At 48.8% G+C, this 26,721-nt stretch overlaps 1 protein-coding gene across 2 annotated transcripts; it reads right to left on the bottom strand.

Moving 5' to 3' along the window:
* Positions 1 to 469: 469 nt before the first annotated feature.
* Positions 470 to 24,045, bottom strand: ALDH9A1 (aldehyde dehydrogenase 9 family member A1). 2 transcript variants are annotated; one of them, XM_078441054.2, is made up of 11 exons: positions 23,800 to 24,045; positions 20,991 to 21,136; positions 14,644 to 14,773; positions 13,573 to 13,707; positions 11,835 to 12,031; positions 10,801 to 10,941; positions 8,971 to 9,159; positions 8,432 to 8,519; positions 6,026 to 6,167; positions 3,182 to 3,294; positions 470 to 1,392 (listed from the first exon to the last, which is right to left on the bottom strand). In XM_078441054.2, the coding sequence occupies exons 1-11, from the start codon at positions 23,978 to 23,980 to the stop codon at positions 1,349 to 1,351; spliced, it is 1,506 nt and encodes a 501-aa protein (XP_078297180.1). In that variant the 5' UTR covers positions 23,981 to 24,045; the 3' UTR covers positions 470 to 1,348. The 2 variants fall into 2 exon arrangements, with proteins under 2 accessions (XP_078297180.1, XP_078297179.1); XM_078441053.2 differs by having other exon boundaries at positions 470 to 1,375; positions 23,800 to 24,042.
* Positions 24,046 to 26,721: the final 2,676 nt, after the last annotated feature.

Here is a 26,721-nt window from a genome sequence, read left to right as displayed (position 1 = left end):
CTCAGACTCGGACCGGATCACATCACCGGCGTTCCTGGGTCTCCACCTTGCCGACGGCAGACCGTGCACCTTCTCAGCCTCCACAGTCACATGAGCCGATTCTCAGACTGAATCTTCCCTTCCATACGCCTGTCTGTCCCGTTATTCTATTCTACGGTGCTCTTTTCCCGGACAACCCTGACTAATGCAGCTATCAGACTTCAACTATTTCCCTCAAAGGAAGAGAAAGGGGCAGGGGGGAGAAGTCACCGTGGTCAGAAGCTCCGCAAGCCTCTGCTCGTCAGGGCGCAAAGAACATGGAGCCTAAAAGCTCCCACAGGCCGCCAACCTTCATTACAGCAAGTACAGCCCGGCCTTGTGAACTCAGTGCAAAGGACAAAGCCCCTGCCTTACACACTGAACCTTGGCCCCTATTCTGTGAACTGCTATCACCCTGAGATGTGCTTAGTTTTAAAACATGAAGCTGAAAGGGGTTTTTTCAATGTTTATTTTTGAGAAAGAGACCGAGTGCGAGCAGCGGGTGGGGGTGGAGGGCACAGAGAAACAGGGAGACACAGAATCCAAACCAGACTCCAGGCTCTGAGCTGTGGGCACAGAGCCCTAGGTGGGACCCAAACCCAGGAACTGCAAGATCACGACCTGAGCCAGAGACAGATACTTAACCGACTGAGCCACCCAGGCGCCCCAAAGCTGAAAGGATTCGCGGTGTGATTTATTTAACTGCAGTGTGCCCCAGGAGCCTCCAGCCACTTTGCATTTATCAAGGGAGAAAGCTGTAGTTCAAGGACCGGACACCAGCACTGAGTGGAAACAAAGGGCTTACTTTGGCAAGTGAACCATCACACAGAACGTGACCCTGGCTATCATCTCCATCCCGACTGTCAGCTCTCGCAATGCAATCCATGACGGGGCCAGAGCTCAAAACGGTCAGGGAGCAAGACACGAGCTCTACTTTGAAGCAAGCCGGAGGAGGAGCGCTGTCGGGTCAAACCCGTGGACGAAGTACAATCCTGGTCCCTCTCCCTGTTCTCCAGAAGCGTGTTAAAGATTTTGCAGGAATCTGCTTTGAGAAAAATCACCACTTTCTTGATTGTCTTAAAGGCGCTTGGGCAAATTTTCCATCAGGAAGGGGACTGAGAGGTGGGGAAGGAAGAACACCGAGCCGTTCTCTTATCCCGAGGGACACAATTCTGGGTGTGAAACCGAGGCAGCCGTGTGGCCCCCTGGAGATCAGCGCCCGTTCCACGCGTGGCCACGCGGACAGGGCTCGCCGCGTATGTTCAAAAGGCAGATTCCACGTCGCCCATTTCCACACACACGGTCTTCAGCTGTGAATAGTATTCAATTGTCACGCGGCCATTCTCCCTGCCGAACCCTGGAAGGAAGAGAAGGCTGAGGAAGAGCCACCACCGTGGTGGCCTGAAAAGTCACGGGGACCTCCAAAGTCAGTCACCCCCTCAGGGGAAGAACACAGAACTGACAAGGTTTGGGACAAAGTCCTCAAGTGCACGTCATCAGCTGTACAGCTAGGCACGGGAGAAGTGACCCACTGGCCTTCGGGGACGGGGACGGGGACGGGGACAGGGAAATACCCGCATCTTGGTCCTACAACAGAACTTGATTTTAGGCACCGACTACTCTGGGTTGGGATGTGAAAGCGCTCGGACCTTCCTATCGAGTGTGAAAGTCTCTACGACAACCCATAGTTGGTGCTCGCTGAGAACCGAACTCTACACAACAGGCCTTTTAACCCCTCCTTTTGTGAAATCTGCTAAGAGCAGCTTGCTGTTTACACACTGCCGACTCACGGGGGGGGGGGGGGGGGGGGGCTCTTTAGGCGGCTCGGCAGCTCAGAGCCCCAGTCCTGCCCTGTTACGAGGTCACCTGTTCAAAGGACGGCACCCTGTGCTTGGCCTTCCCCTGCCTCTGACTTCGGGAGGCTCTGCCTCCAAAGGGCAAGGCCCGGTCCCCCAGAATACACGTCTCCGGGGGGGGGCGCTCTTCAAAAGAAAAGGTGCTCGGCCCCGGCAAGGCCTCACTCTGTCTCTGGCTCCCTCCCTTATCCTCTGAGCACAGAGCTAGGTGGGCGTGTGAGGCCAGGGTGGGTGTGTGTGCCCCCTTTGCTTCTCACCTCACCCCAGGGAGACAAGCCGGAGGGCACCGACCCAGAGGTTCCGATCCGAGGGGGGGAGCCGGCCGAGAGCACGTACTGGCACAGCAGCGGCCGGACTCCCAGGCCGCAGTGGCGCCCGTGCAGGGACGAGGCTGGTCGGCGGGCAGGCCCTGGGCGTGCCCGGGCACTTCCAAGCCAGGTGCCAAATAGACGGTCGAGCAAACACCCGCCGTCTCACGAGCGCCCATCGAGGTTCACGTGTCTGCTGGGACGGCCACACACACACCTGCCCAGGGGCTGGGGTCGGGCGCCCAGACTGGTGCCCCCGCAACGTCCACACCACTTTCCAGAGAAAGGGAAGGGCAGCCAGCGAATATTTACAGGCGACAAGCTCCAGAGAGCCTGTCTTGGCCCCCCCCACGTCCTCGACACACCGGACTTGCACGGTCACCGTGTCACCGTCAGGGGGGCCAGACTGACTGCGTCACTGGGAACACTGGGCAAGCGGCGGGGGGGGGGGGGGGGGGGGGGGGGGGGAACGTCCCTGTGCAGCGTCCGGGACAACCAGGATAGCCATAACAGACTGTTCAATGTTAGACTGAGGGCTCTTTAGTGATTTGGCAGAATAAAGGAAACAAATTAACGTATGCTTTCTGAGGTGCTCAGAGACACTTTCCACCTAAAAACCCCCCACAGTGGACGACAACAAATGCCCCAAGTCTGGAGCCTCCAGGAACGGTTTTATGCCACCAGCGACCAGAGCCCGTGAAGAAAGAGTAATTCTACCCACAAGAGAAACCCTTCTGAGATGCCTACTAGCAGTTCACAAGCCAGGCTACATACACATTAGAACCTTCTGGAGAGCTTTGGGGGAAAGAAAAGGAAAATAAGAAGACGCTTGGTTCCCATTCCCAGAGATCACTGCGGCCGGTCGGGGGAGGACCAGAATCTGTATACTTTCCCAGGTGATTCTGAGACACGAATGTTCAGAAACCTGGTCAGTGCGGTCTGAATTACAACCCGTATCCCTACAGGCCGGGTTTGCATCCTCACTTTCCGGCTCCTCACCTGACTTCTTGTATCCACCGAAGGGCAGCTCCACCGGGCTGACGTTGTAGTTGTTAATGAAGCACATCCCTGCCTGCAGCCCGGCCACCACCCTGTGGGCACGCTGGATGTCCCTGTGAAGACACAGTGTATTATATTATTGCGAAGCAGTTTATTCTGCGACTTCCACGGAAAAGGTAGACTGCCAGGTCTAAAGGTTTTGAGATCCTGCCGGATTCTTGTTTCTTCAAGATGTGCTTTAAATCTTGTGTCATCCAGGCAAAAATAGATATAAGGATTTGAGTTTCATGGTCTCATCCAAAAGCATCTATGAAACACGTAACAGCAGCAAGTTCAAATGGGGAGAAGGGACATTGTCACAAAGAGGGCTAGAACAACAGGCTACCCACATATCCACAAAGAATGAAGGGAGATCCCTTTCTTACACTATATATAAAAATTAACTCAGATGGATCACAGGCCTAAAACATCAGAGCAAAAACCATAAAACTTTTCAAAGAAAACAGGAATAAATCTTCATAATCTTGGGTCTGACAAAGACTTCTCAGACAGGATACCAAAAGTAACAGACAAAAAGATAAAAGCATCAGGCTTTGTCAAAATTTAAAATTTTTGTGCTGTAAATGACAGTATCAAGAAAGTGGAAAAGACAACTGCCAGAAACCCAAATCAAAACCACAGTGAGGCACCATTTCCCACCCACCAGGACGGCTGCAATCAAAAGGACAGACAGTGGGGTGCCTGGGTGGCTCAGTGGTTTAAGCATCCGGACTTCGGCTCAGGTCACGATCTCACGGTTCGTGAGTTTGAGCCCGGCGTCGGGCTCTGTGCTGACAGCTCGGAGCCTGGAGCCTGCTTCAGATTCTGGGTCTCCCTCTCTCTCTCTCTGTCCCTCCCCTGCTCATGCTTTCTCTCTCTGTTTCTCAATAATAAACATTTAAAAAAAAAAAAAAAAAAAGGACAGTCCCAGGACATCCCTGCCCAGGATGTGGAGAAACTGGAACCTTTCCACGTGGCCGGTGGGCACGCCAGACGGTGCCCCCACATGGGAAAACAGTTTAGCGGTGCCTCGGAGTTGAGCAGAATCACCCAGCCAACCCTCCTCTAGGTATACACCCGGCACAAATCGCACATTTCCACACAAAGATAGGAGTGTTCGCGGAGACATTATTCATAGTAGGAGAAAAGTAGAAACAATCCCAATGTCCATCAACAGGTGAACGGATGAAGAAAATGAATCCACACCATGGACCATTTGTCACCAAGTACTGACAGCTGCCACGACATAAAGGAACCTTGAAAACATTATTCCAAGTCAAAGAAGCCAGTCACAGAAGGTCACATGCTGTATGATGCCGTGTTTATAGAAAATATTCAAAGTAAGCAAATCTACGCAGATAACAAGGAGGTTGATTACTGGCTGCCCCGGGGGGCCGGGGCGCGGGGAGGGGCGGGGAACGTTCCCTGTGTTCCTGGGAGGTTCGTAGTTCTAAAATCAGATTACAGTGACGGTTGTGCGACTCTACAAATACACTAAAAACCACTGAATCGTACGCTTTAGGCAGATATGCTGCATGGTGCGTGAACCGACCTGCAAGGCTGTGAGGGAAGTGGCAGCACACTGGAGTCGCCCCCCTCATGACTGCCTCGCTCTGTGCTGGGGTGACTTAACCCACTCACTCCTCACACCATGGAAAGCAGGTCCGCAGAGGGGGTTTACAGGGCAGTGAAACTACTCCGTGTGATGCTGTAACAGCGGATCTATCGTCCAAACCCACAGAATGCACCACTCCAACCGTGAACCCTAGGGTGACTGTGGTCTTTGGGTGATCGCGATCTATCCAAGTAGGTTTACCGGTTACAACCAGCGGGCTGCTCTGGAGGGGGGGACGCTGATAGTGGAGGCGGCTGGGGGAGGGGGTGCATGGGAAACCTCTGTGCCTTCCACTCAACTTTGCAGTGACCCTAAAATTACTCTAAAAAATAAAGCCTACCCAAAACCAGGCACACGAGAAAGCAGCAGCCCCTCGATCTTTTCTTCAGAGCTCACAGAGAAGCTATCCCATCAGGTCCTCAAGGGGGGACCTCGGTCTTCCTCCCCAGGTTGCTCGCCACGAAGCTACAAAGAACACTTAACCTCGACTGTCACCAAAGAAACAGCGTCATTCCAAGTGCAAAGTAGTCTTAGAAAACTTCCTACCGCTACCAAAGACTAATCAAAGTTTGTATGTAATCGAGCAACCTGCCATCATTTTGAAGGAGATTCTGCTCCCAGATCGCTTCTTACTTTTGTTATCGTGGTAACAGTTTATGTACAGAGAGATTAATCACACTTTTACTTACAACAGCGACAACTGGAAACAATATCCTAAATACGCAACAACCAAAAAAATGCCTACATATTTTACAATGCATTCCGATTAGGAACTACTATAAAGCGGCTAAAAATCACGTTTCTGAAGACTCCTGCCCAGCGTTTAAAGGCTTATGGGTTTCTACATTCCCTGACGTGTACATTTTCAATAGGCACCCAACACGATGCTTTACATAGACACACAGACACATAGATCGAACCTTAAATATCTGTCCGATGAAATGAATGACATGGGATAGAATTTTCACCAACAATGTTTATAGCTCACTTTAAACTCAACGGCAGCAGTTCTCTGGCCATTCAGGAGCAACTACAAAATGCTACTCTGGCACCTTCTGACTCCACCTGAAGCAAACAGAAAATGCTAATGACAACGTGAACTCCAGGGAGGAAATGAGAGTAAGGGTCTCTGAGCAGACCGAGCGGGCCCCTGTTCCTGCAATGCTGCTGGAGGTACCTTCCCCACATACCTGGTAAAGACACCAGCCGCCAGGCCAAAAGTGGTATTGTTGGCTCTTTCCAGAACCTCAGCTTCAGTGTCAAATGATAAAATGGACATAACTGGTCCAAAGATCTCTTCTCTCACACAGGTCATATCGTCTCTGCAATCGGCTGCAAACAGGGTGATAAAGCCAACGTCAGTGGTCTGGGTGGGGGAGGGTGATTATGCTCGAATACACGGCAGTAAGGACAGCTCGAGAACCCTACCGTGAACATCAGCTTTGTATTAGCCGAAGTGTGAAAACCAGCTCCTCACACATGTGCAAAGAGGACAAGTCTGCAATGTCTTAAGAGCTGGTTTAGAGCTTGTGTATAACAAAGGAGGGAAAGTACTCTGGACACACGGTACTTTGGGGGACACCCAAACTATCTTCAAGGATGTATTAAATAATTCTTAGTACCGTGTGTAAGGACGGTTCACTACGTCCTAATTCCTTGAAGACTAGTAATCCGCGTACAATTTTTAGGGAAACCGTTAGCCAGAAAAGGACTCAGGACAATGTATCACCCAGCAGTCCCAGAAAATATTCTCTTATCTCCTGCAAGTTGAGAACCCCATAGGTCTCTGTTTGCAGTGAATTCTACGTTGGAAAGTCAAAGGAGGTGCAAAGATGAAGTGATAACTGACATACAGGAAAGGCAAGGTTCCTGCCTGAAACACAACACTTACCAGATTTTAACTCCCAAACCTTAAGTAAAGTTAATCTAGACTCTGGAGTCACTCTCAAACTTTAATGTGAGTAAAAATGAATGGGGGGCTCATTGAAAAGCAGATCACGGGGCGCCTGGGTGGCTCAGTTGGTTGAGCGTCCGACTTCAGCTCAGGTCATGATCTCACGGTCTGTGAGTTCAAGCCCTGTGTCAGTCTCTGTGCTGACAGCTCAGAGCCTGGAGCCTGCTTCGGATTCTGTGTCTCCCTCGCTCTCTGCCCCTCCCCCACTCATGCTCGGTCTCTCTCTCTCTCTCTAAAATAAATAAACATTAAAAAATTAAAAAAAAAAAAAGAGTAATTTTGTCCCAAGGGCGCCTGGGCGGTTAAGTCACTTAAGTGCCGGACTCTTGATTTTGGCTCACAGTTTGTGAGATCAAACCCCGTGTCAGGCTCCGTGTTGTCAGCACGGGATTGTCTCTCTGGCCCTCACCCCCTTCACACTCTTTCTCTCTCTCTTAAAATCACCTTTAAACCAATTATTTTTTGCCTAATTGTCAAATACATGTTATCTGTGGAAAAGTCTGTAGTGTTCAGAAATGTACAGACTATAATGAAAATCATCTTTAATCCCAGCAACCAGAGAAATATTTATACTATTTATAAATATTTATACTATCTTATACTACACTATTTGCACTACTTAGAGTTCGATGCATACTCTGTTCCTTCTTTTTCTGAAGTGCATACTTAATACATTTGGGTTAATCCCACACATCGTATGGTTTAACAGTTGTACTTACAACAGCTTCGACTGGAAACAATATCCTCAACCTTGATGGTTAAAGATATATTGTAACCTTTTCCCGTTCACGTAGTAACTACCAGCTAATCCATGTTATAGATGTTAGGTTCACAGCTTTCAAACCTCAGTGGTTCTTTTTTTAGCAAGGGCTCAAGGTTTAAAATCCATCAGATGATTGAGTGCTGAAAAATGACCCCACTGTCGACCTTAGGGCAATAGTAGGCTGAATCTATCTTCTAGATAAGATGTAAGAAATCACACAATGTACTTCAACCTGAATATAGTTTTTTGAAAGCCTATTATACTACCACTGTTTTTACATATTGGCATTTATTCGTGGATCCTCACGTATACTGTGAAAGGACAGAAGAAGGTATGAGAACAGCGGTACCCAGGGCAGTGGTCACCTCTGAGGTGGGAAGAAATAAGTGCATTTGAGGACAGCGGGATGACCCTACAATCGACTGTCCACGCCACGAGATGTTTAAGACTGAAAGGAGATGCTGAAAATTATTAAACTGCATTAATTTTAAGATATTGCCATACTGACAAACTGGGCTTGTTAACGACACATATAGTTAAAGAAAAACCTATTCTTCATCAACTTTCTTGAGAAAATGAAACCCATTAGTTTTTTGTCAAACGTGCACGTCCATTTTTTTTTTTTTTTTTTTTTTTTTGAGCCTCTTGCTTCCAGAACAACAGGTTCAGACCCAGTTGAGTCTCAGGTAAAGCAACGCACACGACTGTCCAAGAGGGAGGGCACACGGGAGGTAGTGGAGAACTTCTACTCCTTAAATCTGAGCAGCGGGGACACGGTTTGCCAATGCCTGCTTTACACCACACACGTATTTTATAAATCTCCTTTTCTAACTGACATTTAATTCGAACTGTTTAGAAGCCAACGGGAAAAGGACATACTCAACACGCAAGGTCTCATGTAATAACCATCCTTTAACTTGGGATCTTCAGGCACGTAGACGTCTCCACCGCACAGCACGTGAGCACCCTGCCGCAGAAGAAAAAAGAACGCGCGTTTCATGGTGGGTTTTTTTTAACGTGCATTTATTATTGAAAGACAGAGAAACAGAGAACGAGCGTGGGAAGGGCCGAGAGAGAGGGAGACGCAGCATCCGAAGCAGGCTCCAGGCTCCGAGCCGTCAGCACAGAGCCCGACGCGGGGCTCGAACTCACCGACCGTGAGATCGCGACCCGAGCCGAAGTCTGACGCTAACCGACTGAGCCCCCCAGGCGCCCCACATTTCATGTTAAACTTACAACCCTGACACGCAGTCCTGAAGTGGTACGCGTGTCCTGAACAGGCGCACGGTCACTGCACCGCGGGTACTGAGCACAGCACTGCTGAGGCCTCGCGAGCCAGCAGGAAAGCGACACACGTAACGCGCAACTCGGACTAATCCCCCTCCCCCTGCCCCACGCCATCTCCGCTTGTTCCTCACCTGCTCTTTTGCCAGCTTAATAAACCCAAGGACTCGCTCCAGGTGTGGGTGGTTGATGAGGGGGCCCATCCTTGTACCTTCCAGAAGGGGATCTCCAATTTTTATCCCCTGTGTCCGTTTCACCACTTCCTTTGTAAATTTCTCGAGAATTTCCTTTTGCACAAATACTCTTGTGCCATTACAACAAACCTAAAAGACAGACATGAATTTGTATGTGTGTTAAGGAAAGAAAAAGGAAAAGGGGGAAGAATCCGGCAGTTTTAAACTTAAAAGGAGACAGTAGACCTTTTCAAAAGGTTAGTTCCCTCTCTAAAAACTATCCCCATCCTGAACAGGACCACACATCCCACCCTATCAGCAAAAAACCTGCCTGCCCTTTGAGGTGAAAGTCAGGGCTCTTTGTCTTGTCTACATTTCCTTAATGCCATTCATAGTGCCATGAGCCACATAACTTCTCCCATGGCCTCCTGTCAGTGGCTGAATGGGGCCACGTATTTTAAGAGCAGAAGGGGAGGAAGAGTGAAAACAGACCAAGAACTAAGGGCATGAGCCTAATAAAAACCTGAAGCATTTCACAGCCAATGTCTGGCTCTAAAACCACAAATCAATTCCGACTATTTAGACCCTCCTGGAGACATGAGCATGAATACTCTTCCAATGCCATCAGAACCGTAGATCCTGATGTCCAAAAATACACCAAACACTCATGCTCACGGAATAATGAAGAAAGGTCACAGAAATGGGCTGCCACAAGCCAGATCTACAGTCATTTGAGCACCAAAATAAATAATGACAGTAATGGACTATAATCCACAGAAGAAAGAATCCATGGTCCATAATGATAAATGAGTAGGAAAGAAAAAAAGAAAAACACAGGAGAAGGAAAAGTTCCTTCTTACAGTAGAGACTTGGAACTAATAAATGTAGAAAGAACAACAGAATTGGAAAATCATCATTTGGGGACCACCATAATAGAAACTGCTTCCAGGAAAAATCACCAAAGGGCGCTAAGATGAGTGGGGGACAGCTTGGGAAGGCCCCTGTCACCGTCTCCTGTGTGATTCGACTGAACCACAGAGGAGGACACGGCAACTTCCCAGGAAGACACGCCTTCGGCAAAGTCAACCGCCCTTCGAAGAGGACCCAACATCACTTTTTGTGGTGGCTTCTGCCCAAAATGCATAACCTAAATCTACTCAAAAGGAAACACCAGACGGACTCCCCACCATCATGAGGGACATTCTACACAATAAACAGCTCATACTCCCCAAAAATGTTAAGGTCCTGGAAAGAGGAGAATAACCAAAGAGCTAACTGTTCCAGACTAAAGATTATGGGAACACAACAACTAAATGCAACACACCTTCCTGAATTAGGTCTTGGACCAGAGAAGAAGAGGTTGTGTGGGGTCTGTTTCTTCGCTAAAAGGACTCCCGGCAAACAAATGACATCTGACGAGGGGCTGTGGACTGAAGACCGTCTACGTGAGGTTACTGATTTTACTGAGTGCACTGTGCTTGCAGAAGAGAGCACACTTGTTTCTAGGAAATGCACAGAGGCCCACAGAAGTTAGAGGAGTCTTGCAGACCCGTTCAGGAAACAGGAAAAAATAACAAGCCTACGGGTGTACAGAGGTAAACACAATGATAAAGGAAACGTGATAAAATGTTAACATCTGAGAAACGTGGTTCAGGGGTGCCTGGGAATTCTCTGCACTCTGTGCAACGTGTCTGTCAATCTGCAATTATTTCGAAACAGACAGCTTCAAAACATGCTGCTAGAGGAAGGAAAGAGATTCCTTTCACCCCTCGGCTGGGGACAAGTGCTCACCTCGCCTTGTGTGAGGAAGTTGGCCATCAGCGCTCCCTTCACGGCGTTCTCCAGGTCACAATCGGAGAAGATGATCAGGGGAGATTTGCCTCCCAGCTCCAAGGTAATGGGTTTGATTCCTTTAGCTGCCATCTCCATGATCTTAACAAGGACAAACACATTCAGAAGCTTAGCACAGATAAAACTGCAGGCTAAGCCCACCAGAAGCTGAGCCTCCGGGACAACTACATGGGACCTGCAGCCTTGTTCCGGTCAATGACTCTGCCCTTCACCCATTTAGAACAGTCTTTTCCAGAACACCTGAAAAGAACCATAGGACTGCAGCTGACATTCTGAAGAGGGAATTCATTTTAAAAATACTGTTCATTCGGGGAGGCCTGGGTGGCTCAGTCTGTTGGGCATCCAACTTCAGCTCAGGTCATGATCTCATGGTTTGTGGGTTCGGGTCCCACATGCGGCTCTGTGCTGACAGCTCAGCGGGGAGCCTGCTTCGGATTCTGTGTCTCCCTCTCTCTCTCCCTCTGCCCCTCCCCTGCTCACACTCTGTCTCTCTCTCTTTCAAAGATAAAATAAACATAAACATTTTTTTAAAAAAATACTGTTCATTTGCATGCCATGGGTAGAAACTCCTAATGCTGTTACTATGTTCAAGGCTAACACTCAATTAAGGTCAAAACAACACATCTGAAATAAACTGAGCAGATACCCCTCCTTCTGAGGTGGCTGCTACTGATGAGTTAAGACATCAAAGACACAGCGGCGGCCCAGACCCCACGCTCTCAGACGCGGGCGGGAGGTGAGGGCTTCCGTCCCCGCGGGGCCCCCTCTGGTCGGCGGTCCTCATCGTCCCACTGTACTTCCCTCCCTGCTTCCCACCTTCGGAACACACTTCAGATCTCTGCCCCCAATCCCTGCGGCAGCCCCCTCCCAGTTCAAGCCAGGTCAGATCAGAAGACGGGCCTCTGACATCTACTCCACGCCGGCCGGGCGCTGCCGTGTGTGTGTGTGTGAACCGATGCTGGTTTTATCTTCACCTTCGAGCCAGTGGGCACACTCCCAGTGAAGGAGACTTTGGCCACATCACGATGCAGACACAGAAACTGGCCCGTGGCGGCCCCTCCTTGCACCACATTGAAGAGCCCAGGGGGCACGCCGGCCTCCGTGTAGATTTCAGCCAGCAGCAGCACAGACACCGGCGTGAAGGGAGAGGGTTTGAAGATCATGGCGTTACCTGCACAAACCCAAGACACAAGAACAAAAGGTTTTTTAATACTGGTGATCCTCCGAGGACAGGATGGGACAGGAGGACGAGTCCAGAACAACTCCACAGGTGCCTGGTGGCTCAGCCGGTTGAGCGTCCGGCTCTTGGTTTTGGCTCAGGTCATGATCTCATGGTTCGTGAGTTTGAGCCCGGAGTCAGGCTCTGCACAGACAGCACAGAGCCTGCTTGATATTCTCCCTCCCTCCCTCTCTCTCTGCCTCTCCCGTGCTCACATGCGTGCACTTTCTCAAAAACAAACTGAAAGAAAAATCTTTACAAGTAGAAACTGAAGACCAGAAAGGGTTAATTTGTTCAGTCTCCAAACCAGTGGCTTAGCTGTAGTCGTCCCGGAAAATGGAAGCTCCAGCTCACAAGAGAACATGCAAACAGCAGAAGAACGCGAGGCAGCAACACAAGAAAAGGTGCGATTTCAACACAATGTCCTAACAGTAACATTTTTTTTTCAGTAATGCTTTTTTTACACCTTGTATTTTTCTAAGATACCATAAATCCTCTTTTCCCATCAATTCCTCTTTAAACAGTATGAAAAACTCTCTAAGTCAGCCCACCAGTCACTCAGAAGGAAGTCTTACCATTTCTCTTAAGACACAAAGGAAGGAACAAGTGTATCTTCTGCTTAAGCCACGCTCCCGAGTGCCTCTTCCTTGTTTTTTCTTTAATGTTTTATTTATTTTTGAGACAGAGAGAGACAGAGTAAGAGCAGGGAAGGGGCAGAGAGAGAAGGAAACACAGAATCTGAAGCAGGCTCCAGGCTCTGAGCTGTCAGCACAGAGCCTGACGCGGGGCTCGAACTCACGGACCGTGAGATCATGACCTGAGCCGAAGTCGGACGCTTAACCGGCTGAGCCACCCAGGCGCCCCCCCGAGTGCCTCTTCCTACACAAAGGTTCATTTCACAATCCTTGTCCAGAAAGGAAGAGAGCTTACAAGTAGCACAAATCGAAATCAATTCCACAGTAAAATAGAAGACTTCCAGGACCAAAATGAACACTCTTCCTTTCCATAACAAAAATAAGATAAATAAAAGTGGGAATAGGGGCGCCCGGGTGGCTCAGTCAACTGAGCGTCCAACTTTGGCTCAGGTCATGATCTCATGGTTTGTGGGTTCGAGCCCCGCGTCGGGCTCTGTGCTGGCTGCTCGGAGCCCGGAGCCTGCTTCCAATTCCGTGTGTGTCTCTCTCTCTGTCCTCCCCTGCTCGCACTCTGTCTCTCTCTCTCTCTCAAAACTAAATAAAGATTAAAAAAAAATTTTAAACAAAATAAAAACAAAAGTGGGAATAATATGGATGTAATCCGCACACATAACATACACTACAAGCCCCGACGAGGCCGGGCGGGAGCAGACGCAGGTCCTCGGGGCCTCGGGTGCCCCAACGCAGGCCCCTTATGATGTGGAGCGTGAGTGTGCAAATGAGTGTGTGTGCACGCGCACACGAAAAGGTGAGGGACAGAACGGACAGCTCATGGGTGGAAGAACCGTTCACTCTTACCACACGCTAACGCGGGAGCAGACTTCCAGCAGGCGATCTGGAAGGGGTAGTTCCAGGCGCCTATTCCCACGCATACGCCAAGTGGTTCTCTTCTGGTATAACCAAAGGATCCGCCTGGGAGCTGGATGTGTTCACCTGAGGGGAAAACAGGGGCGTCACGGAGAATGCAGGACTGCTTTTCCCAAGACTCCGCCAACAGCCGTGCTCCACTGCGCCGGCCTCCTCCCCGTCTCCGCTCTTCTGTTCATTCTCACCGGGCGGACACTGCCTCTGCATAGTCACTCCAGTGAAGAATCCTTTCCATCCTCCAAACCCGTGTTCGCTCAATTTCATATAATTCTCTACAACCGGAGAGCACCTAACAGATAGTAACTTGAAGAAGTGAGATGGGGGGGCACCTGGGTGGCTCAGTCGGTTGAGCGTCCGACTTCGGCTCAGGTCATGATCTCACTGTTCATGGGTTCAAGCCCGACGTCAGGCTCTGTGCTGACAGCTCAGAGCCTAGAGCCCACTTCCAGTTCTGTGTCTCCCTCTCTCTCAGCCTCTCCCTCCTCCACTCGCACTCGTCTCTCTCAAAAATAAATAAACATTAAAAAAAACCTTTTTTTTTAAATGATGGAAATAAGGGGAGCCTCCAGAGCAGGACCCATATGTCAGACTTCTGGCTCCCCACAGCCCTCCTGGGTCCTGTGAAGCCATCCAACACCCACTACTGTAAACGTCACAAAGAATCGAGAAAATCTTTTTTGCTAACTAGGTAGAACTAGTAAATACTGAGAACACTGACTGACTCTTGGTTTTTCAACAACTTGGCCTGAAGCTCAGACACCATGCTCAGTGCTTTCCATATATTTTCTCATTTAACCCTTATGATAACCCAAGAAAACAGGGATTATCATCTCCAGTTTCAACAAGGAAAGGTAAAGTAATTCTCGGGGTCACCCATGCAGAGTGGCTAAACCCAGGATTTTAAGCCAGGTCTGTCTCAAGCCCCAGTTGTCTCCGCTTCACCACTAGGATCTGTTTCTGCCTCCCGGTCAGTGGCTCCCGAAAGGCCCAGCTGGGGCTTACCAGCCATGGATCCAGCCAAGCCCGCGTAGTACTCCAGGCACTGCCAGGAGGTGTCGATGTCCCAGCGGGCCTCAAAGATGGACTTTCCATTGTTGATGGTCTCCACGGTGGCGATTTCATCCCTCCGTTCCTTTGGGTAAAATGGAAGACTAGACTTAAGACTTCTTATCATACGCCCCAACAGATTCAATGCTCAGAATATGCTACCCAATTTCCAAAAACAGAAACAGCTCACGCTTTAGAAGGAGTGGCACTACGACATCTGGGAGAGAAAGCTTACCGCTCAACAGCAGCCCTGTGCCCCCCTCAAGTTAATCGTCACAGATTTAAGCCCAATACCCCCTTTCCAGATCAATTAGAAAAGGTATGGTTTGAGAAGCGAGCATCATATGTGTATACACGTATAAATACGTATATGTGCGCACATATGCGTCTGCACGTATAGAGTGAGAGACAACCATCACTACAACAGCCAATGACACACGATGGCTACACACACAAGTGGCAGGTGAGAAGTTATATTACACGCACAGCTTTAATTCACCCCAAGACATGCAGCAGGTGAAAATCACGAGATAATTTTTTTTCAATGTTTATTTATTTTTGAGAGGGAGTGAGTGAGGGAGGGGCACAGAGCGCTGGAGACACAGAATCTGAAGCAGGCTCCAGGCTCTGAGCTGTGGGCACAGAGCCCGATGTGGGACTCGAACCCACAAACCATGATATCATGACCTGGGCCGAACTCGGACGCTTAACCGCCTGAGCCACCCAGGCGCCCCAAGATAATTATTTTCTAATGGTCAGTACTCATCAATTCTCTTACGAAATACTGTTCCAGCTGTAGCCTATGTGGCTGAGAGATGCTGGAGATGGTCCAGGGATGACTGGAAAGGTTTGGGAAACTGACCTCAAGACAAAAGCTAATTTCCCCTTTCTTTGTCCCAAAGGTGAGAGAACCCAATGAATGGAGCATGTAAGAAACACACATTTGCTCTCATGGACCGGATGTAAAATACAGGAGAGGGTGATATGTGAACACACATAAAAGGTGAATCAAACAAATGACAAGATGTAGCACTGTCTTATTAAAATGGGTAAGCCGGGGGCGCCTGGGTGGCGCAGTCGGTTAAGCGTCCGACTTCAGCCAGGTCACGATCTCGCGGTCCGTGAGTTCGAGCCCCGCGTCAGGCTCTGGGCTGATGGCTCGGAGCCTGGAGCCTGTTTCCGATTCTGTGTCTCCCTCTCTCTCTGCCCCTCCCCCGTTCATGCTCTGTCTCTCTCTGTCCCAAAAATAAATTAAAAAAAAAAAAAAAAAATTCCTTTAAAAAAAAAAAAAAAAAAAAAATGGGTAAGCGGTGAGCCAGACCACAAGCAAATGAAATGGCAACTGAAATTAATCCCAAGCCATGTGTCAACAGTACAAATATCAGAGAAGAGGGAGCAGGAATATCAAAATCAAGAGGAAACACAGGAAAGGGAAGTCCTGACAGTGAGATCTGAACGTGTCATATTTCTATAAAGACCTGAGAAATAAAGACTTTTGACTGAGTCATTCTACCTTCATTACTAAGAAAAAATACAGAGATCCATTCTCTGCCTTCACGAAACCTATTTCTTTTTTTTTTTTTTTTTTTTAATTTTTTTTTTTTTTCAACGTTTATTTATTTTTGGGACAGAGAAAGACAGAGCATGAACGGGGGAGGGACAGAGAGAGAGGGAGACACAGAATCGGAAACAGGCTCCAGGCTCTGAGCCATCAGCCCAGAGCCTGATGCGGGGCTCGAACTCACGGATCGCGGGATCGTGAGATCGTGACCTGGCTGAAGTCAGACGCTTAACCAACTGCGCCACCCAGGCGCCCCACGAAACCTATTTCTAAAACAGGAAGCTGGTAAGTCCTAAATAAATTAGCCCAGACCCTGTGCTCTCGGACACAGACAACATCTGTCTCCACGGGGCCCAACACCAGCAGGCTGCGGTCATCCCTCTGAGTGTTTTCCCTCCTCCGCACACTTTCAAAGTATACTGCAGACCTCTATGCCACTACCTATGGTGTCCCGCCCAGTGCATGCTAGTAAGATCAGAAAATACTCTGGGCAGGCCTGACATTGCAATTTGTGTGCACCGAGACAGGTTTTCTGCAGTTAGTAAGTTTTTTTTTTTTTAAATGTTTATTTTTGAGACAGAGACAGAGCATGAGTGGGGGAGGGGCAGAGAGAGAGAAAGAGGGAGACACAGAATCGGAAGCAGGCTCCAGGCTCTGAGCGGTCAGCACAGAGCCCGATGCGCGGCTTGAACTCACAAACCGCGAGATCATGACCCGAGCCGAAGTCGGTGGCTCAACCGGCTGAGCCACCCAGGTGCCCTTGCAGTTAGTAAGTTTTAAATTAAAGTACTGGTAACACTGGAAAATATCCAAACTAAAACACACAGAGAGAAAAAAACAGGAAAAACCCAAACAGCATCAGTAACCAGGAGAGAGCTTCAAGCCACCGAGGCTATGTGTAATCGGAGGCCCCGAGGAGAAGAGATGGGCAGAAATTTAGTTAGAACTTCCTAATTTAAAGAACTAAAACAACAAAGGCTCCTGGGTAGCTCAGTCGGTTAAGCGTCCGACTTCGGCTCAGGTCATGATCTCACGGTCCGGGAGTTCAAGCCCGCGTCGGGCTCTGTGCTGACAGCTCAGAGCCTGGAGCCTGCTTCAGATTCTGTCTCCCTCTCCCTCTGCCCCTCCCCCAATCATACTCTGTCCCTCTCCCTCTCTCAAAAATAAATAAACATTAAAAAAAATTTAAAAAAAAAAAAAAAACTAAAACAAAAAAAAAAAACCGTCAACCTAGAATTCGATACCTGTAATTCTTTCAAAAGTGAAAGCAAAATGAAGACTTTCAGACTCACAAGAGCTGAAAGAACATCACGAGCAAAACTGTGCTATAAGGAATGCTAAAGAAATTTCTTCAAGCAGAAAAAATATGACACCAGATGGAAATCTGGGCCTACACAAAGGAATGAAATGAAGAGCACTGGGAATGGTAAAAATGTGGGTAAATATAAAATATTTTTACCTTGGGGCACCTGGGTGGCTCCATTGGTTAAGCGTCTGACTCAATTTCGGCTGAGGGCAAGATCTCACAGTTTGCAAGTTTGAGCCCCACGTCGGCGGCTGACAGTGTGGGGCCTGCTTGGGATTCTCTCGCCTGCCTCTCCCCCCCACCCCCCAGTCACGCTCTCCATCTCTCAAAATAAATAAACTTTAAAAAAGTAAAAAGTAAAATCTTAAAATTTTTTTTTAATGTTTATTTATTTTTGAGAGACATAGAGACAGAATGTGAGTGGGTTGGGGCAGAGAGAGAGGGAGGCACAGAATCTGAAGCAGGTTCCAGGTTCCGAGCTGTCAGCACAGAGCCTGACATGGGGCTCGAACCCATGTGCTGTGAGATCACGACCTGAGCCGAAGTCAGACACTCAACCGACTGAGCCACCTAGGAGCCCCAAAAGTAAAATCTTAAAAAAAAAGAAAGGGAAGAACTAATAAACAATGGAAGGTTATGATTATAGGTTATGATCAGAGGGTAGAATCTGTTCAGTTACGGGATAATTTTGGGTAAAGGCAGGTATAAAGCATGAGCATCAGACAAAAGCATTACAAAAAGATAGCAATATATTTTTGACTAACACAGTAACACAGATATTAATGGAAAGGGGGAGAGGTTAAAAGGAAAAGAAAACTAATATCAAACGGTCCATTTCAGAGCAAAAGAATATTATTAGATATTATTCAGGATAAAAAAAAAAAAGAGTCACTTAATAATGATAAAGGGGCCAATTTTTTTTTTTTTAATGTTTGTTTATTTTTGAGAGAAAGGGAGAGATAGAGCATGAGTAGGGGAGGGCTGAGAGAGAGGGAGACACAGAATCCGAAGCAGGCTCCAGGCTGTCCACACAGAGCCCGACATGGGGCTCGAACCCACAAATCACGGTATCATGACCCAAGCCAAAGTCGAATGCTTAACCTGAGCCACCCAAGCACCCCAGGGGTCAATTCTTAAGAGGACACAACAACCCTAAATGCTCATGTGCTAAGAAAAAGTGAAAAACTAAAATCATAAATCATCTGCTTTATTGCTTTTGGTCTAATTTAAACTACTTATGTTTTTATTTATTTATTTTGAGAGAAGGGGGGGGAGGGGAAAGACGGGGGAGAAGAAAGGGGCAGACAGAACCCCAAGCAGGCTCCGCACCGTCAGCACAGAGCCCAACGCAGGCTTGAACCTCACAAACTAGGAGATCATGACTCGAGCCAAGATCAAGAGTCAGATGTTCAACTGACTGAGCCACCCAGGCACCCCAAAATTAATTTTTTAATAATAGGGGAAAATACTTAGTTAGGAGAAAATGCTCCATGAACATTTTGACATCTCTGTGGCCCCGGCTTTCTGAGCAAAGGACCCTGGCAAGCTGACTGAGAAGCAAAGGCCTTTGAAAAACAGACACAGTGTTTCCCTAAAGATAGAGGTGCCTGGAGGGGTGAGGAGATAGAAGGCTCTCTGCTTCCCCTTTTTGGAGACATCTGCTTACTTTCCAGGGAAATAAACTCAGTAACACCTTCCCCCTTAACCCTGGAGATCTGTTTAACAAGGAGTAATCTCTCTCGCTACAGAGAAGAACACGCACTGATGTGAGAGCAGCTCCTATATCAACGGAATCTCATAACTTTAGGGTTCCCATCCTATGGGGCAACACACTATATGCAAGAGAGTGATGTTTGGCTCAATGCATTTCCCTGTGGGGACTGTGGCTCAGAAAACTAGTGCTAAGGCACTGCTCTGGCTACTGCATTTTATTGTGAGTGATAACCTGTATCTTTCTCTGACCCAGCAACTCTCAAGTCTTCCATCACTATACACACACACACACCCACACTTTTCTTCTTAATTTCCTAAAACAAATTAAAGCTTCAGATCGTGAATAACTTATTCTGTGAGTGTTCCGCAAGACAAGTAAACACCTCCAAAGATTTCAACTTGATAAACCAGCGATGTCTTGCAATTCGAGTAGTACATGACACATGATCACAACTGAGCCCACGGTTCTTGAAATTCACCTTGATGTACAAGTGCTTTGGATTACAGTCATGTTTCCGGAACAAATTATGCTTGCAAACCAAAATTTTACTGTATCCCTATATGCAACGTATCTTTGCAAGTAGGGGAATTCTCAGACACATCGCAGCTTTTGACTTAACACACTCATGAGAATAAAAATCACCCAAGTTCTACAGCTCAGAGATAACCACGATTCATACTTTGGTGTACATCCTTCTGAATTTTCTAATTTTCTGTAATAAGCACCTAGTCCTTTTGCTTTTAAAGACTGTGAAAAGTTTAGGGGCTCAAACAGTGGAGCACGCAATGCTTGATCTCGGGGTCATGAGTTCAAGCCCAATGTTGAGCCTAAAGATAACTTAAATAAATAAAATTATTTTAAAAAGACTATAAAACATTTAACTTTGTTTTTTAAGAACGGAATATCTAGGGGTGCCTGGGACGTTCACTCGGTTGAGTGTTCAACTCTTGATTTTGGCTCAGGTCATGATCCCAGGGTCATGCGATTGAGCCACACATCGGGCTCTGAGTGTGGAGCCTGCTTAAGATATTCTCTCTCTCTCCCACCCACCCCCACCCCTCTCCCCTTCCCATGCTCTAAAATTGGAAAAAAAAAAAAGGGGGGGGGGATACCTATAAATCTATGAAATCTTCCCAGGCAATTAAGGTAGAAAATGCATCGGAAAAAGAAAACTTAAGCCTCATCAGAGGAAAAAGTAAACAGGAAACCAGTACACAGAGTTAAAAAGAAAAGGAGCCAAGCTGCAAAGGATACATTATAACAAAGATGGAGAAAACAACCTGACAAGGGAGAGGTCACAGAGAGCCAAGGTCCAGAAAGCAATTAATCAAAGAAAGCATGTCCTATATATACCCAGGTGATCAAATGAAAATGTTTTTTCCTGGCTCCTCCGTGGCTCAATTGATTAAGCATCTGGCTTCGGCTCAGGTCATGGTCTCCTGGTTCATGAGTTCAAGCCACTTCCAGGGAGTAGGAGCCCCGCTTCAGGTGAGCCCCACTGCTCTCTCACCTGCGCCCTCTCTCTCAATGGGGGGGAAAAAAGGGAAAGAAAGAAAAGAGAAAAGAGAAAAAAAAAGAAAGAGAAAGAAAAGGTGTTTCCATTTTGTAAAAAAGGCCTAACCTAACAGAGCATCAAAGTCTAAGTGCAAAGCATCACAAAGAACCCTCAGAGCAACACAAGGGGACATTTCTGAAAGAGAAAAAAAACTAATGAAACATACCCTTATTATCCTCGCAGCCTCCAAAAGAACTCGACAACGCTCCATGCCAGATTTCTGACTCCATATTTTAAAGGCAGCCTTTGCATCCTGGACAGCCAAGTTTACTTCCTTCTCTCCTGAGCACGCGAAGGTAGCGATCACTCGGCCTAGGAGGACAGGACAGTAACGCCAACGTGGCCTCACATTCAAAGTACTGTGTATCCAAATTCCCTGTAAGTGACCCTTCTTGCTGGTAAGTGTGGTCGGATTTAATGACCTCCCCCCCCCCCACCCCAGGCAGTTCTTTCCTTTATTTTGAGGTGACTGAATCCTTTAGGAATCTTGTTGCAAACTACGGTCCAGGAAAAAGTACTTGACCACACCACAGAATTCCAGAGAGACCAGGCGCCTTGCCCAAAGCACAGCATGGCCTCCGGGTTGAGAACCTCTGTCCTCTATTTTGCAGCTGGGTTTTGCCACCTCTCTTTAACAGTATTTGAGAATCTCCGAGGTCTTGTGAAATCGAGGCTGCAAGTACTCGGTTTCTGGGGTTATGAACTCTCATTTAAAAGCTCTGTTCTGTAGAAATCCTATCATCCTGCTGATGCTTGATGAATATGGTCAACAAAGAGTTATCAGGAAGACATAACCCTAAACGCCAGAAAAAGTTTCCCCCAAATATAGCAAAGTCCCCGTCTCTCCTTTTCTCACTCCAAGGTCATTCCCTATTTCCATGCAACATGACCCCACAGGCCAAGGGTTGTGACGGACTCTCCCACTGAATTCTTTTTTTTTTTTTTTTAATTTTTTTTTCAACGTTTTTTTACTTATTTTTGGGACAGAGAGAGACAGAGCATGAACGGGGGAGGGGCAGAGAGAGAGGGAGACACAGAATCGGAAACAGGCTCCAGGCTCCGAGCCATCAGCCCAGAGCCCGACGCGGGGCTCGAACTCACGGACCGCGAGATCGTGACCTGGCTGAAGTCGGACGCTTCACCGACTGCGCCCCCCAGGCGCCCCTCCCACTGAATTCTTGAAGTACACCAATCAGCAGTTCCTTCTCCCTCCCCCTCTAAGAACCTGTAGGACTCTGTCCAGAGACCTTTGGCAAGCCTGCAATTTCTGTTAAAACGTGAATAGCTAGTTGGTAAAGGCCGCGGCTAAAGTTCACATACGCCGTAGGCAATTAAAATACAGAGCAAATTTTCTTTTCCCTTCGTAACCGTGGGGATGGGCGTGGAGAGGCGGTCTCCCCCAGGAAGAGTCTGAGGACCCCCGTGGCTCCTTCCTGCTCAGACTAACTGCTGCTCTGTGGTTTAGTGCCATTGGTTGATCTTAAATTCTCCAGTCCTTTGCAACCCAGTTTTGTCTCTGGCCACCCGCCATTCCGGTGTGCACAAAAAAATTCACATTTTTCTCCCCACAAATATCCCACACAGCCCAGCGGAACAAACATAAACCAAAACCAAAACGTCTTCCTCGTTAGCTGTGTTACCTTCAGGATTCTCAGAGCAAACCCAGGGCCCAGCACCGTGCTTGGCAACTTGAAGCACTGGATAAAAGCAGGGCTTTTTCCCCCTTTTCCAATTCTCTTTTGTTTGAATATTTATTTTTGAGAGAGAGAGAGACAGACACACAGTGTGATCGGGGGAGGGGTGGAGAGAGAGACAGAATCTGAACCAGGCTCCAGGCTCTGCGCTGTCAGCACAGAGCCCAAAGCAAACTCACCAACAACCAGATCACAACCTGAGCCGAAGTCGGATGCTTAACCAGTTGAGCCACCCAGACACCCCTCCCTTTCCCAAGTCTGATGCACCCACAGGAGTATTTTAAGGCTGAGATGGCAACAGAGTTCTCATTCACACTCATTAGAGCCATCTGTGCAAGCTCCTCTGTTCTCAGCAGTAATGTTTTCACCAACTTCCTTCAAGAAATCCCAATCCTCTTCTGTGCACGTGGTTGAAGACATTACTGTAGTTCTAACTTAAAAAAAAAAAAAAAAAAAAAAATAGGGGCACCTGGGTGACTCAGTTGGTTAAACCACCAACTCTTGGGTTTCAGCTCTGGGCATAATCTCACGGTTTGTGAGTTCAAACCCCATGTCGGGCTCCAGGCTGACACCAGGGAGCCTGCTTGGGATTCTCTCTCTCATTCTCTCTCTGCTCCTTCCCCATTTGCTCTCTCTCAAAATATATAAGGTAAAATAAAAATTTAGCCTTCAGGGCGCCCGGGTGGCTCAGGTGGTTAAGCGCCAACTTGGGCTCAGGTCATGATCTCACGGTTTGTGGGTGCGGGCCCCGTGTCCGGCTCTGTGCTGACGGCTCAGAGCCTGGAGCCTGCTTCCGATTCTGTGCCTCCCTCTCTCTCTGCCCCTCCCTCGCTCGTGCCCTGTCTCTATCTCTCAAAAATGACTAAACATTTTAAAAAACTTTTTAATAAAAATTAATAATAAACAGGAGCACAACCTCACACACCTACCCCACCCCCCCCCCCCCCCCGCCCCGGGTCCCTGTGCAGATGCATTCGTGTTTGCACGGAGTCCTTAGCTGCCTGCACAGACAACTCTATTTTCCACACCGTCACTCATCTGTCACAGCAAACGTTTGCAGAAAGCACTAAATGAAGATTCAGGGCAGTAGAACACGTCCGTCCACGAGTGGGACGGGGAGGCGCCAACCCGCACCGGGACCCCACCGCTTCCCCCCAGCCTCCCCCCGCCACGATCCCCCGGGCCCGCCGCCGCGTCCCCCCCACCGGTCCCCTCCCACGACCCCCGCGGGCCCCCCGCCGCAACACCCCCGACCCCGCCGCCCGGTCTCCATTCCGTTACCGGTTGCAGGCTCGAACGCCTTCTCGGTGCCGGAGGCGTCCACCGGTTCCACGCGGGCCCCGCCACGGTAATTGAGCGGCTGCGACACAACGAAACTGCCAGTGTTCATGGCCGCGACAGGACCAGGCCGAAGGGCGCGGACACAAGGCAAGAAGGCGACCAGGCCCCCCCGGAAAAACATACGGGACTGGCGGGGCTCGGGAACCAAAGCTCAGGGCCGCGCCGGGGCGGAGAGGCAGGACGAGGGGTGGGGAGGGGCGGGGTCTCGGGGAAGGCTGGAGAGGGGCAGGGAGGGGCGGGGCCGCCTGCGGGGGCAGGGCCTCGGGAGGGTTGTCGAGCGGCGGGGCCCTCGGGGAAGTGGAGGGGCGGGGTCGGACCGCCGGGAGGCAGGGCGAGGGGCGGGGAGGGGCGGGGTCTCGGGGAAGGCGGAAGAGCGGCAGGGAGGGGCGGGGCCGGCCTGGGGGGGCGGGGCCTCGGGAGGCCTGGCGAGAGGCGGGGCCCTCGGGGAGGTGGAGGGGCGGGGTCGGACCGCCGGGAGGCAGGGCGAAAGGCGGGTCGGCCGAGGAGGGGCGGGGCCGCGGGCAGGCGGGGCGAGCTGCAGCTGGTGGCCTTACGGCGGGACCCCAGGTGAGGAGCGGGGTCTGGGAGACTTGCTGGGGGTCAGCAGGCTCCTGGGCGGACCAGGTCAGGCCCTTGCTTAGCCAGAAGGGCCACACGCCAGTGTCCTGCACGCACACACACACACACACACACACACACACACAGAAAATGTTAACTATGTGAGATGCACATGTGAATTAGCTTGCTTGTGATTATGTCACAGTGTATACGTATATACATAAAACATCGAGGGGTATGTGAAAACCCCTTAAATATATACAATTTTTATTTGTGAATTATACCTCAATAAAGATAAGAAGCGGGGCGGGGGGGGGGGGGGGGGGGGAAGGTCGGCAGAGCCCGGAGAGCGTTAAGTCCCTGACTGTGGTACTTTCTTATCCGCTCTCCTGCAGGTCCTCATCTGAAGTGGGTGTTGAGACTCCTGTTTCCAGTGATGATGGAATAACGGGGCCAGATTTATCTTCCTGCCTTAAACAACTAGAAAACTGGGCAAAACACAGGAAACAACAACTTACAGATAGGGGAGGACAGGCAACGGAGAATACTGGTCTGCAGCAAGCCCTTCAAATTTCCCAGCTCTCTGCCTAAAAAGAGTTTCCAGGCCACAGTGCAGGGAGAAGGAACCCACACGGGGCCCAGCCACCTTCCTGAACTGAGGAGACAAAATGCAGAGTTCAAGAGTGTGAAGGCGGCTAAAAAGGACCGAGCTAGACAAAGGGAGAGCTTTGGAGATCCGCAGGGAGTGCCCTGGATTTGAAGGCTGAGTAATGATGTGTATAGTAATCACTCAGTAGTGAGGAGACTACTCAGGACCAAGGGAATCCCCCCAAAAAATAATAAGCAGAAAAATCCCTTGAGCTCTTACAGGACTGAGGATTGTTTGTGTTCCAGCCAGACCTTATAATATAGGGCATCGTGGGAGCGCCTGGGTGGCTAAGTCGGTAAAGCATCTGACTCTCCATTTCAGTCAGGTCACGATCTCAGGATTTGTGAGTTCGAGCCCCACATCTGAGCTGACAGCACGCAGCCTGCTTGGAATTCTCTGTCTCCATCTCTCTCTGCCCCTCTCCCACTGTCTCTCTCTCTCAAAAATAAATAAACATTTAAAATATATAATATAGGGCGTTGTGCAGGGTCCTCAGAAGCGTATTGCCTCAATAGTGGGGTCACATTAGCCTTAGGCCAGTGGCTGCTCTGGGCCTGCCATAACAATGCTAAGCAGCCAACCTCAGAAGGATCTAATCAATTCCAAGTAAATCACCTGTGCCCCAGAACAAAACCCCCCCAAATATTTAAAGGAATACAACAAAGTCTAGCATCTAAAAAAGTATAACCCAGAATGTCCAGAGCCAATAAAAAATTATCATGCATGCCAACCCCCAGGAGAAAAATCGATCAAAAGAAAGATCCACAGGGGTACCTGGGTGACCCAGTTAAGCGTCAGACTGTTGATTTTGGCTGAGGCCATGATCTTGCAGCTTTTGAGTTGGAGCCCAGAGTCGGGTTGTCTACTGTCATCTCAGAGGCCGCTTCAGATCCTCTGTCTCCCTCTCTCTTTGCCCCTCCTTCCCTAACATGCTCTCTCTCTCAAAAATAAATAAAACATTAAAAAAAAGAGGTGCGCTTGGGTGGCTCAGTCGGTTGGGCGTCCGGCTTCAGCTCAGGTCACGATCTCGCGGTCTGTGAGTTCGAGCCCCGCGCGTAGGGCTCTGGGCTGACGGCTTGGAGCCTGGAGCCTGCTTCCGATTCTGTGTCTCCCTCTCTCTCTGCCCCTGCCCCATTCACGCTCTGTCTCTCTCTGTCTCTAAAATAAATTAAAAAAAAAAAAAAAAAAAACGTTTAAAAAAAAAAATTAAAAAAAGATATAAGAAAAACATCCAAACATTTTTAATCTACCATATGGAGTTAACAGATTAATAGATGCTTCAGAAGAAAAGATTAGTGGATTTGGAGACATAGCAGTAGAAACTCTCTAAAATGTAAAACACACAGGGCCACCTGGGTATCTCAGCATCTGACTTCGGCTCAGGTCATGATCTCATGGTTCGTGAGTTCAAGCCCCATGTTGGGCTCTGCGCTGACAGCTCAGAACCTGGAACCTGCTTGGGATTCTATGTCTCCCTCTCTGTCTGCCCCTCCCCCGCCTGCACTCTTTCAAAAATAAATAAACATTAAAAACACTTTTTTTTTTTTATAAATAAAATGAAACAGAGGAAAAAGACCAGAAAATACAATAAACAGAGCATTGCTGGGCTGTGGAACAATTATCTAGTGACCTAACATATATGTAACTGAAGTCTC

The sequence above is a fragment of the Panthera onca genome, chromosome F1 (assembly GCF_046562875.1).
Source record: "Panthera onca isolate mPanOnc1 chromosome F1, mPanOnc1 haplotype 2, whole genome shotgun sequence".
Lineage (NCBI taxonomy): Eukaryota > Metazoa > Chordata > Mammalia > Carnivora > Felidae > Panthera > Panthera onca.
This window is presented reverse-complemented; position numbering and strand designations above follow the sequence as displayed.

Excerpts from the sequence above, each read along its gene's own strand:
- ALDH9A1 (XM_078441053.2), bottom strand. The coding sequence starts at position 23,980 with ATGTTTTTCCGGGGGGGCCTGGTCGCCTTCTTGCCTTGTGTCCGCGCC. Across the intron at positions 6,168-8,431 it reads CATGAGACCTTGCGTGTTGA|CCGATTGCAGAGACGATATG; the intron begins GTATGTCCTTTT and ends CCCTGTTTGCAG. Across the intron at positions 3,295-6,025 it reads GCGGCTGGTGTCTTTACCAG|GGACATCCAGCGTGCCCACA; the intron begins GTATGTGGGGAA and ends GTGTCTTCACAG.